This window comes from Puma concolor, chromosome E2 (genome assembly GCF_028749965.1).
Source record: "Puma concolor isolate L17-30 chromosome E2, mPumCon1.1.hap2, whole genome shotgun sequence".
In the NCBI taxonomy this organism is placed as follows: Eukaryota; Metazoa; Chordata; class Mammalia; order Carnivora; family Felidae; genus Puma; species Puma concolor.
Genome location: NC_141681.1, coordinates 61,602,601 through 61,620,914, shown reverse-complemented (window position 1 = coordinate 61,620,914; position 18,314 = coordinate 61,602,601). Strand labels below are relative to the sequence as shown.

Here is an 18,314-nt window from a genome sequence, read left to right as displayed (position 1 = left end):
CCGGTTCCGAGCTGTCATCACAGAGCCAGACGCTGGGCTCGAACTCATGAACCGTGAGATCATGACCTGAGCTGAAGTTGGACGCTTCACCGACTGAGCCACCCAGGCGCCCCTATAGTGTTTATTTAAATTTAGAAAGAATGTGCTAAGCTTAGCGCTGGAGGCCACTGGGTTTGGTGGTAAATATTTCTTTTTGTTTGTCAAACTGCATTCCTCTGGCTGCAACTAAAACCAATGTTCCATAGATGACGTGATGGCTTCTGTCAAGTGGCACATCGGGATTACCTTAGTCACTCAGCTGGGAGTGGGAATCCTTGGAAACTTCTCCCTTCTTTGTCTTTATAACTTCACTCTGCTCACTGGACACGAGGTGAGACCCACAGACGTGATTCTCAATCAACTGGTCTTAGCCAACTCCTTGGTGCTTTTCTCCAGAGGGATCCCTCATATAACAGCAGCTTTTGGAGCAACATATTTCCTGAATGAGGCTGGATGTAAGTTTTTCTTCTACTTCCACAGAGTAGCCAGGGGGGTCTGCCTCACTACCACCTCCCTCCTCAGTGTCTTCCAAGCCGTTAGGCTTCGCCTCAATGTCTCTAGTTCGATGGAGCTCAGAAGGAGATCCTCAAAGTGCATTTACTTGTGCTGTTGCCTTTGCTGGATCCTGCATCTCTTGGTAAGCATCTTTGTTCCTATTAAAATGGCTGGTCCAACGCACAGTAAAAACCTTAGTGTGAAGATAAATTATGGATACTGCTCCCCATTAAATCCGGACCGATTTTTAAAGTTTATAGTGACAGCCCTATTTTCTACAATTGACCTCGCATGTTTGGCCTTCATGGTCTGGGCTAGTGGCTCCATGGTTATTTTCCTACACAGGCACAGGCAACAGGTCCAATATATTCACAGCAACAGCCATTCTCCTAGACCTTCTCCCGAGGCCAGAGCTACGTGCACCATTTTGATCCTTGTGAGCTGCTTTCTCTCTTTTTACTCACTGTCTTCTCTTTTGTCTGTTTGGATGATTCTATTTGTTATTCCAGGACAGTGGCTGGTGGATGCCTCTATATTTTTGTCTTTATGTTTCTCAACATTCAGTCCCTTTGTGCTCATTTTCAGTGATACTCGTGTCACTGGTAAACTGCAAAACCGGTTTTGTTTTATTGGCTAGGCGAGGTAAACAGCTTTTGCTAATTTGGCTGAGACCATAAGACTCTGTTCTCTACGGGAAATTCAATCATTCTTTCCATCATCTGCTAATACTTAGGGATCAATAATTTTCATATTTTTGATAAGAAAGTATTATGCTGTGTAGACTGAAACAATTAGGTCCTAGAACTCATGAACCCTATAATAGGAGCACGTGAATATTATGTAAGTTGTTTACACAAACATTACTCAAATTGTTTTAGCTTCATCCATAGAAAAATCCATGAAATTTTGAAATAGTAGAACAGAGGAAAAATTGTGAGTTTGGGGATTTAGACAAAATCTCTCACTTTGCAGGTGTTTTGGTGTATATATAGCAGTAAATTATATGTAATATAAAGTTTTCCATTTTAATTATTTTCAAGTATACAATTCAGTGGCATTAAGTAAATCTGCAGTGTTCTGTGTCTACTACCATTACCACTATCTGTTTCTAGTTCACATATATGTGTCAAAATACAATTTATATACGAAAATAATACAACATATAAAGTTGTGTTAATTTCAAGTACACAACATAGTGATTTGACAACTCTATACATTACACAACGCTCACCGTAAGTGCAGCCACCATCTATCACCATGCAGGGTTATTACAATATTATCGACTCTGTTCCCTATGCTGTATCTTTGTCCCTGTGGCTTATTTATTTTATAGCTGGACACGTGAAACTTAACAAAAAATCAAACCAAACAGAAAATATGTACCCACTGACCAATAATTTCCTATTTCCCTCTCTACCTAGGCCCTGCTAACCTCTAACCTATGTTCAGTCTCTATGAGCTTGACTATTCTGGGTATTTCCTATGAATGGAATCATAATATTTATCTTTTTGGGTCTGGCTTTAATCACTTAGCATAATGTTTTCAAGTTTCACCCATCTTGTTGTATGTATCAGAACTTCATTCCTTTTTGTGGCTGAATAGTATTCCATTGTATAAAATACCACATTTTATTTTTTTTTTAATTTTTTTTTCAACGTTTATTCATTTTTTGGGGGACAGAGAGAGACAGAGCATGAACAGGGGAGGGGCAGAGAGAGAGGGAGACACAGAATCGGAAACAGGCTCCAGGCTCTGAGCCATCAGCACAGAGCCCGACGCGGGGCCCGAACCCACGGACCGCGAGATCGTGACCTGGCCGAAGTCGGACGCCCAACCAACTGCGCCACCCAGGCGCCCCTAAAATACCACATTTTAAAAATCCTTTCCTGTGTTAACAGATACTTGGATTGTTTCCACCTTTTGGATATCGTGAAGAGTGCTGCTATGACCATTGGTGTACAAGTGTTTGTTTGAGTCCTGCTTTCCATTCTTTGGGTTGGATACCAGGAGTGTTAAATGCTAGGCCCAATGGTATTTCCACATTCAAGTTTTTGAGGAGCAGCTAAACTGGTTTTCACATTGTTCTATCTCACACTGCACTATTTTACATTCCCATCAGCAACAGATGAGGGCTCCAATTTCTCCAATTTTTCTAAGGCTTTGTCAATACCATTTCTGCCCCACGGCCATCCTGGTAGATGTGGAGTGATACCTCATCACGGTTTTGGATAAAATTTCCCTAATGAACCATTCTGTTAACATTTTAAGTAATTCACACCTGCTGTTTTCCATGATCCCTTTCCTCACCTATTTTCCCTTATCTACTGACCTTCCATCAGTATATAAATAGGGACTAACACCTAGAAGGAAAACGTCCTCGCTTCTATCACCTCCTTAATGCTCTATTTCATTTCTGATGACCCAGAATCATCTTCCCCACTGCCCATCCCAATCAACCTTGCAGCCCACACATTAAATTCCCTCCTCCACTCTCTTTTCCATTCCCCAATGAAGCCAAGGAAACCCATCTTTCTTCCAGTGTGAGTAAACTACACATAGCAAAATATATATCCAACAGGAAACAGACACATCCTGTTAGAAATAAAGGTAATATATGGCTTGAGCCGGTTACTTTGGGATTTTCTTCCTCCTTTATTCAACTCAAAAGATAACCTTCCTAACTCAAGTAAGACTTCTAGAAGCGGCTCCTACTTCAAGTAAGATTTCTTCCAGCCCTTAAATAGGTTAGAAGTTTCATGCTGTACTCTGTGGATTTCCATGTACTCAGAGCTCAGGGTGAGGAGGAGTCTGGAATCCCTACGTAAGCCCAACAGAGAACGGGGTATGGGCACTGAAGAAACCTCAGTAATCTGCATGGGGTCGCCAAGGTGTCTGGAAGAAAAAAAAAAAAAAAAAAACTAACCTGTGCAGGTGCTGGATGAGACTTCACAAGGCTGGGCAAAGAACTACTACTGCTGGGGCTGGGAACCGCTGCAGATGGCACAGGCCACACAGTGAGGGTGCTATTAGAACCCTGCAGGGAACAAAGGCAACAATGACCCCCCTGCTGTTTACACTCAGGTTGCCACCCCATTCTACTACCCCACAAGCGGTTCTCACCCTTTGACTTATCAAGTATTTTTCAAGTTTCTGTTTTAAAAGCATTCACCATTGCTTTGGGTTGCTTTCCAGACACCCCTGCGGGAAGCCGCACGGGGGGCGGGGACTTGTCCCGGGTGGGGCCTTGCTTGCATGGACTTAGGCTCAGGGGCAGGTGGGTCTTGGAGGCAGCAGGAGCCCACGCTGAGGGTAGGTTCCGCTTGGGGGCTCTCAGTGCACCTGTTTCCCTGAGGGAACCTGGTTAATTCTTTCCCTCCGCAGACAGACATGCTCATCAGGTCAGCGGGCCAGGTGTGATCTGAGGTCGCACCTGACCGGGGACAGCGTGGGCTGGGCACAGCGGAGATGGAACTTCAGACCCCAAGGTGCCGGTGGGCCCCATGGAAGCTCGGGTGGAGGGCCGAGCAGCGCGGGGGTCCGGGGACACACCTAGAGGGCGTGGGCACCTCCTCAGAGGCCCCCGAGTCTGAGTTCCCCCTTTCCACCCAAGGGGCTTCCAGGGGGCGCCCGCCCGGGTCCCGGGAGCGGTGAGGGCCGCGAGCTGCCGCCGAGGGCCCCCCAAAGGACAGCGGGAAGTTGCGGGCGCGCGCTGACGTTCCTGGGTATCGGGCTCCTCCCGACAGGGCTCCCCCGGGGCCCTCAGGCTCCAGGCGCCGGATTTCCGCCGCGGATCCCGGGGGCAAAACGCCCCCGCCTCGGGCCGCAGACCTGAGCCGCCAGCGACGCGTCCGCGCGGCTCCGGGGGGAAGAGTGCGCACCTGTGCCCGCCGAGGCCAAATCCCGGCCTTTGTGGGCGACCCGCGGGAAGCGCACACAGTGCCGCCGGGCCTGATCCGGGTCTTTAACTCGTTCTGAGACGCGGGGCCGGGGCGCGTGGGGAGCGGCTCCGGGACTGGGGAGGGGGTAGGCACGTCCAGCACTGGGCGCTTCCTCGGGGGAGACCTCCCACGTCGCCCACTACCACCCCGCTCAGCCGAGGGGCGCCCGGGTGCGGGTCGAGCTTCCGCGAGGGGACCGTCCCGGGGCCTCGCCTCACACCTTCCTAGACGGTGTCTGTACTCCGCGAGCAAACGTGGCCTCGGGGCTCCGCGAACCTCGTGCCGAGCGCCACCGTGGGGACTACATTACCCATAATTGCCAGTGCCGCGTGCCCAGAGCGTGCAGCCAATGAACGCGCAGAAATAGGGGAGTTTCCGCGTGTGGACCAGAGCTTCGGGGCGGGACTTCCGGCACCCCTGAGGCTGCAGTCGCTTTGCTTTCGCGCGCAGGCTGGATCTGGGACCTTTAGGAGCGTGCAGTCGGGTCCGCGGTGGTCAGAGCCAGAAGGCGGTAGGGGTGGGGTTGTCCCCACTGCACAGCAGCTGGTCTGAGGGACGGATGCGGTGGTTGACAACTGTGCACGAGTCCCGTCTCTGTCGCCGACCTCTTAGGACCCCTCTTGTACCTACAGAGTCGGATGGCGGCGGCCGCGCCCCGGGACCCGACTCAGGTAAATGTGCGGCCTCCAGGTCCTCCCCGCCCTTCCTCCACCCAGGCCCTAAAGGCCCGAACACGAGGTGCCTGCTCGCGTCCCTACGGCCCAGGCCCAGGGGTCCGGGTCAGTGGGGAGATAATATGTGATGTCCCCATTTCTTTCTCTTTTCTCTCTTCTCTTCTCGTCTCTCCTCTTCGTCCCCGTTTCTGAAAGCCACCGTTGATGAGATGTGAGAGTGTTACAGGCAGAGAGACTGGTTTGCAGGGGCAATTGATCCAGGAGCAAATGCTCCTGTAGTGCCTAGATGAAGAGTTTCAACTTAATTCTCAGGATGCCGGGAGCCATGGAGGGTTGTGAATAGAAGAGGCACAAGATCTGATTAGGCTTCTCAAAGTTTTCAAAGTTATTCAGAGTTAGAACAGACCGGAAAGAAGATGATAATTCCGAGGCACAGGGAGTTTGAGTCCTTGGCCAAGGTCACGCAGTTGTAAGAGTCAGCACTGGGGACTGAGGCTGAGAGAGAATGCAGTCATCCCAGGTCACCTGGCTCCAGGGCCGGGCAGGGGTGCAGGGGAGCCCATGGAGCCCTGCCATGGTTACATCCCTCTGGTGACCCTCCTCCTTGCACAGATTACCAAGACCAGAGAAGCACTTACGGACTGTATGAAGGTGAGTGAAGGATATCCCAGGCCCTCAATGGTCCTGAGCCCCCATCTTGGTCTCTGGAATTGTGTCCTGAGTCTCTTTGCCTGCCACTCTTCCACTCTTCTTGGGCCTGGAGACCCAGGGTCATGCATCCAGGCTGGAAGTTATATGGAGAGGTCCCTATTGCTGGCAACCAATACAGTGAGGTAAAAGATTGTTCCAGACAGAGGTATTGGAATATGTTCATGCTAGGAGGTGAAGGTGTGTTTGTTCAAGGAACTGCAGTTCCTCTTCTTCTCACGAGAGAGAAGAGAGAACAGAGCAGATGGGAAGGGGTCGGGCCTGGAATGGCTCCATGAAAAGTTGGGTGTCTCTTCTGGAGGTGATGGGGAAAATAGGAGGTTTGGAGCAGAGGGAGGTGATGTGACCTCGGTCTCATCAGGACCCCTGAGGCTGCAGCCTGGAAGAGCGAGAGCAGGTACTCTTGGGGGGCCAGGGATGATGGGAAAAACAGGCAACTTGCAGTCCTTGAGGTGAGTGCTGGTGGTTGTACCAGGGTGCTGGCTGTTGAAGTGGGAGAGCTGGTTGGATTCTGGATCAGTTTTTAAATTAGGCCTGGCCAGAATTTCAGATTTTGAGAAAGAGAGAGAAAAAGGTAAAAAGAGTTGTAGGGCTCAGCAGCTGGAAGGGTGGAAACTCCCTTAACCAAGATATTAAAGTTGGTAGAAAGATTAATTCTCACTGGGGAGATGAGTTTTGTTTTTGGCTATCTTAAGACTCGGAGATGTTTCAGAGAAACACGTGTGGAGAACAATTAGTAGATGGCCACAAAGGTCTGGAACTCTGAGAAGGGGTTCAATAGGGAGACATCCAGAAGGTGGTGGTGTCTGCACCGGGGGGTAGCTTGGGTCCCAATTAGGAGGGGGATCCTTGTCATCATGATAAAGGTATTGGCTGCCCAGCAAGGGGAGCTGTGACTGAGTGTCATGCCTGGGCATCTGGGTGGGGTGCTGGGCCTCATAAACACAGCTGAGAGGGAGAAATGGCTGTGGGAAGGTTGTGGGAGAGGACAACCTGTCAGGTGGCCAGGGCTTCCACAGGAAGCGTGGACATAAGGGGAATGCGGGCGCACAAGAGTAACTGAGGCAAGATGACACTGAGGCCCACACTAGTGTTTATTCGTACTGCGGACTTACCAGGAATTTATTGTGTCTCTTGGTGTATCCTAGCTGTTTCAGTCAGGCTGGCAAATTAGCACCGGGGCAGAAGTATCATCTAGGAGCATCGCTGGGGCTGGGGTAAGAGACCTCCAGGGCTGGGCTTTGACTGCTGGTTTGATGGATAGGAAGGCAGTGACTGATGAGGGGACATCACATGCACCACGAGTGGAAGGGAGCCCTGGGGTCCTGAGGTCTGCAGGTGGTTCTTGGTGGCTGGGGTTGAAGCAAGGAGCAGAACCGGGTGGAGAGGCCTGCAAGTGGGTTTTGTCCCCTCCGGTAGCAGGGATCAGTGGAAGTCTGGGGTAGTGCTGGGTCCTTTTGGAATTTGCCAAACACCACCTGGATGTCATAAGCAGGTAATGCTTGCCATTACCAGGGTGATGCTTCTGGGTAGGAGGGGAGAAGTGGTTTCCAGAGCAAGACTATGAGAGAGGTGTGGCGGAAGTAGTTTCATGGAGAGAGAGCATGAACTGAAGGACCTAGGGCTGTGACTTTGAGGACGTAAGGGTGGAGAGTGAGCCCGTGTTTGGTTGTGTCTCGGAGGCACAATCTGGGAGACCCCAGACAAGAGGACGTATGTCCTCATGCCAGGCTCAGTATTTAGATGGCACCTCCCTGCCCACATGCCAGTTGTTGCTGTGGGCAGTGACAATGATCATGATACTGTGAGAAAAGAGCAGGTCTCTCTGGCTCCAGGACCTGATATGTCTTCCATAGTGGGGACTGCTGGAAGGAGAGGGAGCATGGAATGAATGTCGGGGTGAAGAAACTCAGAGTCGTAAAAAAGCTGATGAAGGAATGATCTGTCCCCATCACGGCAGGGCTGTGTGACTTTTGAGGACGTGGCCATTGACTTCTCCCAGGAGGAGTGGGGGCTCCTTGATGAGGCTCAGAGACGCCTGTACCACGATGCGATGCTGGAGAACTTGGCACTTACAGCTTCGCTGGGTAAGGCCTTCACACGCACCCCAGTATCCTGGTTTTTGTCCATTGTCTTTTACCTCCCGGGCAGCTCTGCCCTTTCTGCAGCCAAACCATGGGTCCTGCTCGCTTCGCCATTTTCTTGGCACACGTGTCACGTGGCGGACCATAGTTGTGTGCACTGCCCTGAGAAGACCTAAGTCCCATTGCTCCAGGCATTCAGGGAAGGGTCTGGGATTCAGGAGTCTTGCTGTCAGCCTAATGCACCGTAACCTTGTTTGCTCTCTCCCTGGCAAGATGACTGTGTCCATGGCACCTTGTGTTCCAAGTGCTTAATTACGGATAGAGTCAGTGGTTTTAATAATACTGATGTTGGTAAAATGTAAAACACAAAGGATAACCCCTAATGTAAACTGTGGACTTTAGTTAGTAATCATTCCTTTGTCAATGCCTATAAAATGTGAAACACAAAGGGCAAATGATATTGATGTTGGATATGGGGTCCTGGTGGATAGAACAACATTTAGGTTACAGTAGCTCACCATGAGGTACCCTTTAATTTTTCTAGATTTAAGAACAGGTACAATCGAGTTGTAGGACAGAGGAGTAGTGAGGATACTCTCTTTTATTTATTAGATTTTATATAACAAGTTTTAATCCCTGGAGGCCCTGTTTTAACTTACATTGGGCCATATTAACATTTTACCTGGGTTGGAGGTGGGGGGCTATGGGATCTCATTTTATTGAGCCCATCTCTGTCAGAGACTTACATTAATTTAAGTGTATTCATCATGTTAGAGCATCTGTGCCCAATATGGGATATTTCTGGGTCTTAAGACACTGGGAAATTTAGGAAAGGCTAGTGTTCAAATGAGGCATATCTGTTTCTGTTTTATATCTGGTTACTTTCCTGAGTATAGGAGTACAGTGTGTAAAAGTAGTGGGATTCCCCAGATAACAATTTGAGCCCCAGTAATGATTAGGTTGATGAGGTTTTGGCTTTGGTGCCTTTTAGTAAATGATGTTTAAACCACTTTACTGAGGAATTATTGACATGTCTAAAAACTGTATATATTTTATGGATACAATTTGATGGGTTTGGGGATAAGTATATACCTGTAAATACGTTACCATCAGCAAAGCCATAAACATATCCATCCCTCCCTAAATTTCCTCCCAACCCTTTATTATTATCTTGATCATTTGTGTGTGAATGTGTGTGTGAGTGTGTTAGCAAATTTTAAATATACAGTAGTCCCCCCTTACCCATGGTTTCTCTTTCCATGGTTTTAGTTACCCACAGTCCACTGCAGTCTGGAAGTAGATGATCCTCCTTCTGATGTATCTTCAGGTCAGTAGTAGCTTCACGCTAAGTCACAGTGCTTGTGTCATTCATCTATCCTATCACATAGGCATTTTATCATCTCACATCTTTACAACAAGAAGGTATGGTAGAGTAAGAAATTTTGAGAGAGACCACATTAACATAACTTTTATTATAGTATATTATTATAGTTGTTCTACTTTCTTATTATTATAGTATATTATTGTAATTGTTCTACTTTCTTATTAGCTATTGTTAATTTCTTACTCGGCCTAACTTATACATTAAACTTTATCATAGGTGTGCATGTATACGAAAAAGTGTAATGTAGACAGAGTTCAGTACTATCCGCAGCTTCACGTCTCAACTAGGGATCTTGGAATGTGTATCCCTCAAAGAAAAGGGAGAACTATTGCACATTACAGTACTGTTAGCTATAAACTGCTGTATAGTAGGTCTCCAGAACTTACTCATGTTAATAATTGAAATTTTGTACCATCACTCCTCCATTTCCTCTTTCCCCAAGGCCCCCTTGTCAAGATTAGTTGGTCATATATTTAGGGGTTTATTTCTGTGCTCTCTATTCTGTTCTGTTGGCTTATGTGTCTGTTTTTATGCCAGTACCATACTGTTTTGATTACTATAGCTTTGTAATATAATTTGAAATCAGGAAGTGTGATGCTTTCAGCTTTGTTCTTCATGCTCAGGAGTGCCTTGGCTATTCAGGGTCTTTTGTGGTTCCACCCTAATTTTGCTTGTTTTTCTACTTCTGTGAAAAATGCCCTTGGTATTTTGAAAAGGATTGCATTGAATCTGTAGATTGCCTTGGGTTGCATGGACATTTTGAGAATGTGAATTCTTTCAATTTATGAACAAGGGATATTTTTCCATTTATTTGTATCTTTAATTTCTTTCATTAGTGTTTTATAGTTCTCAGCGTATAGATCTTTCACCTCCTTGATTAAATCTCTTCCTAAGTATTTTATTATTTTTGAGGCTCTTGTAAAAGGGATTGTTTAATTTCTTTTTTGCACAGTTCCTTGTTAGCGTATAAAATGCAAGTGATTTTTGTGTGTTGATTTTGTATCCTGCAACGTAATTTACTGAATTAATTTATTTTAACAAGTTTTTATTTTTCTTGCCCAATCACTCTGGCTAGTAGCATTTGATTGGCTAGTAGCATACTGTTGAATGCTAGTAGCATTCAACAGTAGCATGTTGAATAGAAGTGGTGAGAGTGGTCATCCTTGTCTTGTTCCCGATCTTCACCAAAAGTCTTTCAGCTTTTCACCATTGAGTATGATGTTGGCTGTGGGCCTGTCATATGTGATCTTTATCATGTTGAGGTACATTCATTCCTTCCATACCTGATTTGTTGAGAGTTTTTTGTTTATGAAAGGATGCTGAATTTTGTTACATGCTTTTCTATCTTTTGAGATGATGATATGATCTTTATCCTTTATTTTGTTAATGTAGTATATCACATTTATGGATTTGTGTTTGTTGAACCATCTTTGCACCCCAGAGGTAAATCTCACTTGGATGTGGCGTATGATCCTTTTAATGTGCTGTTGAATTTGGTTTATTAATGTTTTGTTGAGGATTTTTGCATCTAGGTACATCAGGGTTGTTGGTCTGTAATTTTCTTGTGTTGTAGTATCCTTATCTGGCTTTGGTCTGAGGGTAATGCTGGCCTTGTAAAATGAATTTGGTTGTATTCCCTCCCTTCAGTTTTTTGGAAGAGTTTGATGAGGAATGACATTAAATGTTTCATAGAATTCATCAGTGAACCCATCAAATCCTGCACTTCTCTTTTGGGTGAAGGTTTTGGTTTTGATTTGTTTTGTTTTTTAAAGGGGAAGTTTTTGATTACGGACTCAATGTCTTTATTCATTATCGGTCTGTCTAGATTTCCTATTTCTTCATGATTAAGTCTTAGTAGTTGTATGTTTCTAGGAATTATCCATTTCTTCTAGGTTATCCAGTTTGTTGATGTATAGTGGTTAATAGTCATCTCTTATGATCCTTGTATTTCTGTGGTATCAATTGTAATGTCCTCTCTTTCATTTCTAGTTTTGTTTGAGTCTTCTCTTTTTTTTCCTTAGTCTAACTAAAAGTTTGTCAATTTTATCTCTTGGAAAAAAAATTCTTAGCTTTGATCTTTCCTATTGTCCTTCTAGTCTCTATTTTATTTATTTCCACTTTGACCTTTTTAATTTCCATCCTTCTGCTAACATCAGGCTTAGTTCTTTTCTAGTTCTTTGAGATGCAAAGGTAGAATGTTTACTTAAGATCTTTCATTTTTTTCTTAATATAGATATGTATCTGCTATAGCCTTCCCTCTGGAACTTTTTTCACTGGATCCCATAAATTTTGGTATATTGTTTGTATTTTCATTTGTCTCAAGATATTTTTTTTTTATTAAAAAAAAATGTTTAATGTTTATTTCTGAGAGAGAGAAAGAGAGCACAAGCAGGGGAGGGGCAGAGAGAGAGGGAGACACAGAATCCAAAGCAGGCCCCAGGTTCTGAGCTGTTAGCACAGAGCCTGACACAGGGCTCGAACTCACAAACTGCGAGATCATGACCTGAGCCAAAGCCGAATGCCCAACCGACAGAGCCACCCAGGAGCCCAAAGATATTTTTTGATTTCCCTTTTGATTTAATCTTTGAATCACTGGTTGTGCAAGAGTATGTTCTTTAATTTCCACATATTTGTGAATTTCCCAGTTATCCTCCTGTTACTAATTTCTACCAGGAAAGATACTTGATATGATTTCAGTTTTCTTAGATTTGTTAAGACTTTTTTTTAACCTATCATATAATCTATCCTAGAGAATGTTCCCTGCACTCTTGAGTAGAATGTGTATTCTGCCGTTCATTGGAATGTTCTGCATATGTCTGTTAGCTCCATTTGGTCTGTAGTGTTGTTCAGGTCCACTACCTTTTCTACCATCAATGTTTTGTAAAATGAGAAAACGTCATGTTATACATAAAGTTTAAAAAAATAGGGGCGCCTGGGTGGCGCAGTCGGTTAAGCGTCCGACTTCAGCCAGGTCACGATTTCGCGGTCCGTGAGTTCGAGCCCCGCCATCGGGCTCTGGGCTGATGGCTCAGAGCCTGGAGCCTGTTTCCGATTCTGTGTCTCCCTCTCTCTCTGCCCCTCCCCCGTTCATGCTCTGTCTCTCTCTGTCCCCAAAATAAATAAACGTTGAAAAAAAAAATTTTTTTTTAATAAATAAAAAAAACAAACATGATTAATACTTTCCCACCATCGGCAGCATGACTCATCAGTATTTCTCCTTTTTCAGTTTGTTGGCATGGAATGGAGGATGAAGGGACACCTTTTGAACAGAGTGTTTCCATAGAAGTTTTGTCACAGGTCAGGATTCCAAAGGCAGGTGCCTCCATCCAGAAGACTCACCCCTGTGAGAAATGTGTCCCAATCCTGAAAGACATTTTGCACTTGGCCCATCTACCTGGGCAGAAAGTGTATGTAGATGGAGCATGTGCAGACCTATACCAGCCTCAAGAGCATCACAGTGCAGAGAAGAGGGATGTGGGCAGGGCTTCATTTATAAAGAGCTGCATATTCCATGTGTCAGGGAATCCCTTCACCTGGAGGAAAGTTGGAAAGGAGTTCCCGGACACATTGGGCTTTCTCCAGCACCAGGTCATTCTCAACAGTAAGAAGCCAAACAAAATCACCAAGTGTGGGGAGGCCTTTCCTTGTGGAGAAAGTCATTACAAATCATGTGAATGTGGGAAAGCCTCCAGCCACAAACACAGCCTTGTTCACCACCCAAGAGTCTCTACTAGAAAAAGGGTTTACGAGTCTAGCAAATATGGGAAGGCTTTTCACTGCAAGTACTCACTTGTTCAGCTCCAGAGATCCCGCACCGGAGAAAGGCCTTATGAGTGCAGCGAATGTGGAAAATCTTTTAGGCTAAGGGCCACCCTCGTTATACACCAGAGAGTTCACACTGGAGAAAAGCCGTATAAGTGTGGTGAATGTGGGAAATCCTTTAGTCAGTGTTCCAACCTTATTGAACACTGCAGAATCCACAGTGGAGAAAGGCCTTTTGAGTGTGAGGAATGCAGGAAAGCCTTCGCGTGCAAATCCAATCTTGTGAGGCACCAGAGAACACGCACTGGAGAAAAGCCTTATGAGTGCAGTGAATGTGGGAAATCCTTCAGACAAAGCTTCACCCTTGTTCGACACCAGAGAATTCACACCACAGCAAGCCCTTATGTGTGTGACCAGTGTGGGAAATCCTTTAGCCAAAGAGCTGCTCTCATTAGACACCAGAGAATTCACACCAGTAAAAGGCTTTACGAGTGTGGAGAATGTGGGAAAGCCTTTGGATCCAAATCCAAACTTTATCGGCACAACCGAAGTCACACTGGCGAAAGGCCTTATGAATGTGCTGAATGTGGGAAATCTTTTACACAAAGCTACAGCCTTGTTGAACACCAGCGAATTCATAGCAGAGCAAGGCCTTTTGAGTGTGGCCAGTGTGGGAAACGCTTTAGCAGAAGAGCTATTTTCACCAAACACCAAAGAATTCACACTGGAGAAAGGCCTTATATGTGTCATGAATGTGGGAAATCCTTTAGTCGAAGCACCAGCCTTACTCAACACTGCAACATTCACACAGGAGCAAGGCCTTATGAGTGTGGCCGATGTGGAAAATCCTTCAGGCAAAAGTCTGTTCTCATTCAACACCAGATAATTCACACTAGAGAAAGGCCTTACGAATGCAGCAAGTGTGGCAAATCCTTTAGCCAACGCTCTAGCCTCAATCTCCACCAGAAATTTCACAGCATGGAGAGGGCCCGTGAATGTGGGAAATACGGGAAATCCTTCATTCCAACCTCCAATGTTGTTTAACACCAGAAAGTCCACGTTTGAAAATGGGCTTAGATTTGAAGGAAACATGCCGTCTCCCTGTTCACTCTAATGGCCCTAAATAGTTGTGTGAGAGAGCCACATGCCTGAAGTTGAACCTCATACCGCCAAGCATCCAGGGGGGCGAAATATCCCCTCAGTTTATAGGCATGCGTGAGGCTTACAGGGGCTGCACTGCCTGGTCCAGACTACCCAGGGCCCTTACCCGAATGCCACCACTGCCAGTTTTTCCAGTGGAAGCCATCCCACTTTACTACCTTGTACACTACTTCATCGGTCACCCCAGTGTGCCTAAGGCAAGGCAAATGTCTATGGCCTCTCCCATTCCCTGGAGGAAATCTTTAGTAGTCTTTGCCCTTACAGTGATTTCCCTTTTCTGGTTAAGTATGAATATGACTCAGTTTGGGTCAAGAGTGGGCTCTGTTGGAAGCTTGCAGGGAAGGCTTACCTACTTCATGGAAATTGTTGATTTCACATGACACTTGTAATTGATTTTTCTAGTCTTCAGGTCATCAACCAGTAACTATCTACCTCATTGCTCTGGTTTGTGCAGTAATAAAGGCCTTGTTGTTTAATGTACCTTTAATCTTGGGGGGGGGGGGTTGTTCACTGTTTGGCGTGGGTGGAAAACAGAATTGTGCTCTGTGGATGTGCTTTTGTGGGGGCCCCAGCTTTGTGCACCTCAGCAGGGACGACGTAAAGACCGAGAGTAGCTCTCATTCCAGTTTTAGCCTACTGTGCATTGCTGCACAAGACCTAGGAACCAGTGCAGCGCTTCATAGTCCTAATTTGTGGACTCCATACTTGCTGAGACCATAGGACACTCTAAAGAGGGGTCCCTTGTTTTGCCAAGCTCCGGTGCCTTTAGGAATGGTGTGAATCTATTCTCTTGCTCCTGGAGGGTGCTATTGAGAGGAAGTTTTTCACCAGGTTCTACAAAGGAGTCAGTGTCCTGATGTTTATAATTCTGAAGACTGGCATCACTGTCAGACAACAGGAGCCAGGCTTCAACCATAACTGGTACTAATATTCTTGATGTGATTAACAGGCAGGGGAGGGGCCTGCAGCAAACCAGATGGTGTATGCCTCTTCTAAAAGTGCATCCTTGCATGTTCCAGTGACTATGCTTGTGAGGAATTCCAGGACCACCACAGCTGTGTGTCTTCTGCAGCTGAAGTCATTGTTAGAGCAAATAATCCAGAGTTTGTGAATTCTCATTGTCTTCCTGAGCTGTTGCCCTCAAGGGCCGTCCATTGTTCTAAAGGCAGAGAAATGAAAGAATGGAGATTGTCCATTGGAGTATTAGGTTGGTAAACCTGCTGGTTTCCAAAAAGTGGGCAATTCAGATTTTTTATTTTGAACAATTTATTAAGAAGGCTTCACATTCAGCATGGAGCCCAAAGCAGGGCTTGAACTCATGACCCTGATAGCAAGACCTGACCTGAGATCAAGAGTCAGGCGCTTAACCAACTGAGCCCCCCAGACACCCCTGAACTACTTTTTTAGAAATTTTGAGGCATAATTGACATCCAATAATCTATACATATTTCAGGTGTACAATTTGAAATTTCTTGTCATACGTATAAACCCATGAAACCACCATAATCATGACAATGAACAACCGTGATGTACCTCATGCCCTTTTATAATTTCTCCTTGTTCTTACCAGACCTACAGGGATCCAGGGATGTACTGTCTTTAACATATTAGTTTGCATTGTCTAGAATTTACATGAATAGAATCATAAAATGTCTACTCTTTTCTGATATTTTCCACAGTGCAGAATTATTTTGAGACTCCTCAGTGTTGCTTATATGAATGTTTATTTTTTTATTGTTGAATAGTATTCTACTTTATGGATTTGTCACTGTTTGTTTTATCCATTCATCTGTTAAGGGACGGTTGGATTGTTTCCAGTTTAGTGCTGTTAGAAATAAAGCTTCAGTGAATATAGGCATATGATTCTTTATATGAATGTGTGTTTTGTTTCTCTTAGGCCAGTAGGTCAGAGAATATGAATGTTTCAATATTTAAGAAACTGCCAAACTGTGATCTAAGCTGGTTATACCCGTCTGTGTTCCACCAATAGTACATAAGCTCCCGTTCCTCCACATTTTGCCAATGCTTGGTATTGTCAGTCTTTTTAAATTTATTTTTTTTAATGCTTATTTATTTTCGAGAGAGAGAGAGACAGTGCAAGACAGGGAGGGGAGAGAAAGGAGAAACCACAGCAGGCTTCATGCTGTGAGCCGTCAGCACAGAGCCCAACGTGGGGACTTGAACCCACCAACCGTGAGATCATGACCTGAGCCAAAGTCAGATGCTTAACTGACTGAGCCACCCAGGTGCCCCACAGGTCTTTTTAAATTTTAGCTGTTTTAGGGGCGCCTGGGTGGCTCAGTCGGTTAATCGTCCAACTTCAGCTCAGGTCACAATCTCGCGGTCCGCGAGTTCGAGCCCTGCGTCGGGCTCTGGGCTGACGGCTCGGAGCCTGGAGCCTGCTTCGGATTCTGTGTCTCCCTCTCTCTCTGCCCCTCCCCCGTTCATGCTCTGTCTCTCTCTGTCCCAAAAATAAATAAACGTTAAGTTTTAGCTGTTTTAACAGGAGTGTAATAGCAACTCACTATGGTTTTAATTGCAGTTCTCTGATGTTTCATGATGTTGAGGATTTTCATGTGTGTTTGCCACTGTGTAACTTCTTTAATGAAATGACTGTTAACACCATTTGCTTATTTTTAAACTTTCTAGTTCTATCAGTCCGCCCACATTTATTAATTGGAATTTTACTATAAGGAAGAGCCGTCCCTTCTGCTTTTATAAACAGATATATTTTGGTAAATTTAGAATTTCGCAAGTAATCAAAACAGTACAAATTAAAATGAGGAGTAAAGGTTTTTAAACTATTAGAGTGACAGAGATCAAAAAGAATGGAAAACATTCAAACACAGCATAATTTTCCCATTAATTTTATTATCCTGTCATCTACCCTGAAGAATTTATGATGTGAATAACCACTCATGTATAACATGGCTTGACAGAAATTAAATGAAGCTTTTCCTTAATGAACTATGTCATTTAACACATTAAAATTTTGCTATTAAATGTCCAAGTAGTAATAAATAGTGTATTTAAACACTTCTTTCCTACCTCATCCCTTAGAATATTATAATAGTTATAACTTATTAAATACATATAAATCCCTGAATAAGCAATTGATACACATTAATTCACTTAATCCTCAAAATGACCTCCAAAACTAGGTTATTACCATATCCATTTTATAAACTAGGAAACCAAAGCTCTTTTTACTAGCCCAAAGACTAACAGTTAAGCTTCAGAATCTAAATTCAAATTCAGCTGTGGACTTCAGTCTTTAAATTGTGTTAACATTATACAGCAAAATATTTCAAGAAATTTTAGACAAACTTGAACATCAGCTTAATATGTAACCTAAAAGGGTGTTAATATTCATATCTGAAGTGTTCCTACTTTGCTATAAAGAAAAGTTAAATAAAGTTGTTTTAGGGGCACCTGGGTGGCTCAGTTGGTTAAGCGTCCAGCTTCAGCTCAGGTCATGATCTCATGGTTCGTGGGTTCAGGCCCCATGTCGGGCACTGCTGAGGGCTCAGAGCCTGGAGCCTGCTTTGGGTTCTGTGTCTCCCTCCCTCGCCCCCTCCCCTGCTCGTGCTCTGTCTCTCTTAAAAATAAATAAACATTAAAAAAAAATTAAAGTGTACAATTGGTGTTTTGATACATGCTGGCTTACCCTCTGAAATCAGAGGTTTCCTCTGCTCTTTAAAAAAATTTTTTTTAATGTTTATTTATTTTTGAGACAGAGAGAGACAGAGCATGAACGAGGGAGGGTCAGAGAGAGAGGGAGACACAGAATCTGAAGCAAGCTCCAGGCTCTGAGCTGTCAGCACAGAGCCTGATGCGGGGCTAAAACTCACGGACTGTGAGATCATGACCTGAGCCAAAGTCAGACGCTTAACCGACTGAGCCACCCAGGCGCCCCTCCTCTGCTCTTTTTAACGCATCCTTCCTAACATAAAAATGATAGACATATTTTACCCTTTGCAATGGATATTTTCAAATATATACATAAAAGAATATGTGTCATGAGCTCCGTGATCCGAAGCCTAGTCTTTCATCATTGATAAATTCTTG

General features: G+C 44.8%; 1 protein-coding gene across 1 annotated transcript; it reads left to right on the top strand.

Annotated features, from left to right (window-relative positions):
* The first annotated feature begins 4,888 nt into the window (after positions 1 to 4,888).
* LOC112850675 (uncharacterized) lies at positions 4,889 to 16,104 on the top strand. Its single transcript, XM_025914198.2, has 3 exons — positions 4,889 to 5,144; positions 7,816 to 7,942; positions 12,550 to 16,104. The coding sequence occupies exons 1-3, from the start codon at positions 5,112 to 5,114 to the stop codon at positions 14,127 to 14,129; spliced, it is 1,740 nt and encodes a 579-aa protein (XP_025769983.2). The 5' UTR covers positions 4,889 to 5,111; the 3' UTR covers positions 14,130 to 16,104.
* The last annotated feature ends 2,210 nt before the right edge of the window (positions 16,105 to 18,314 follow it).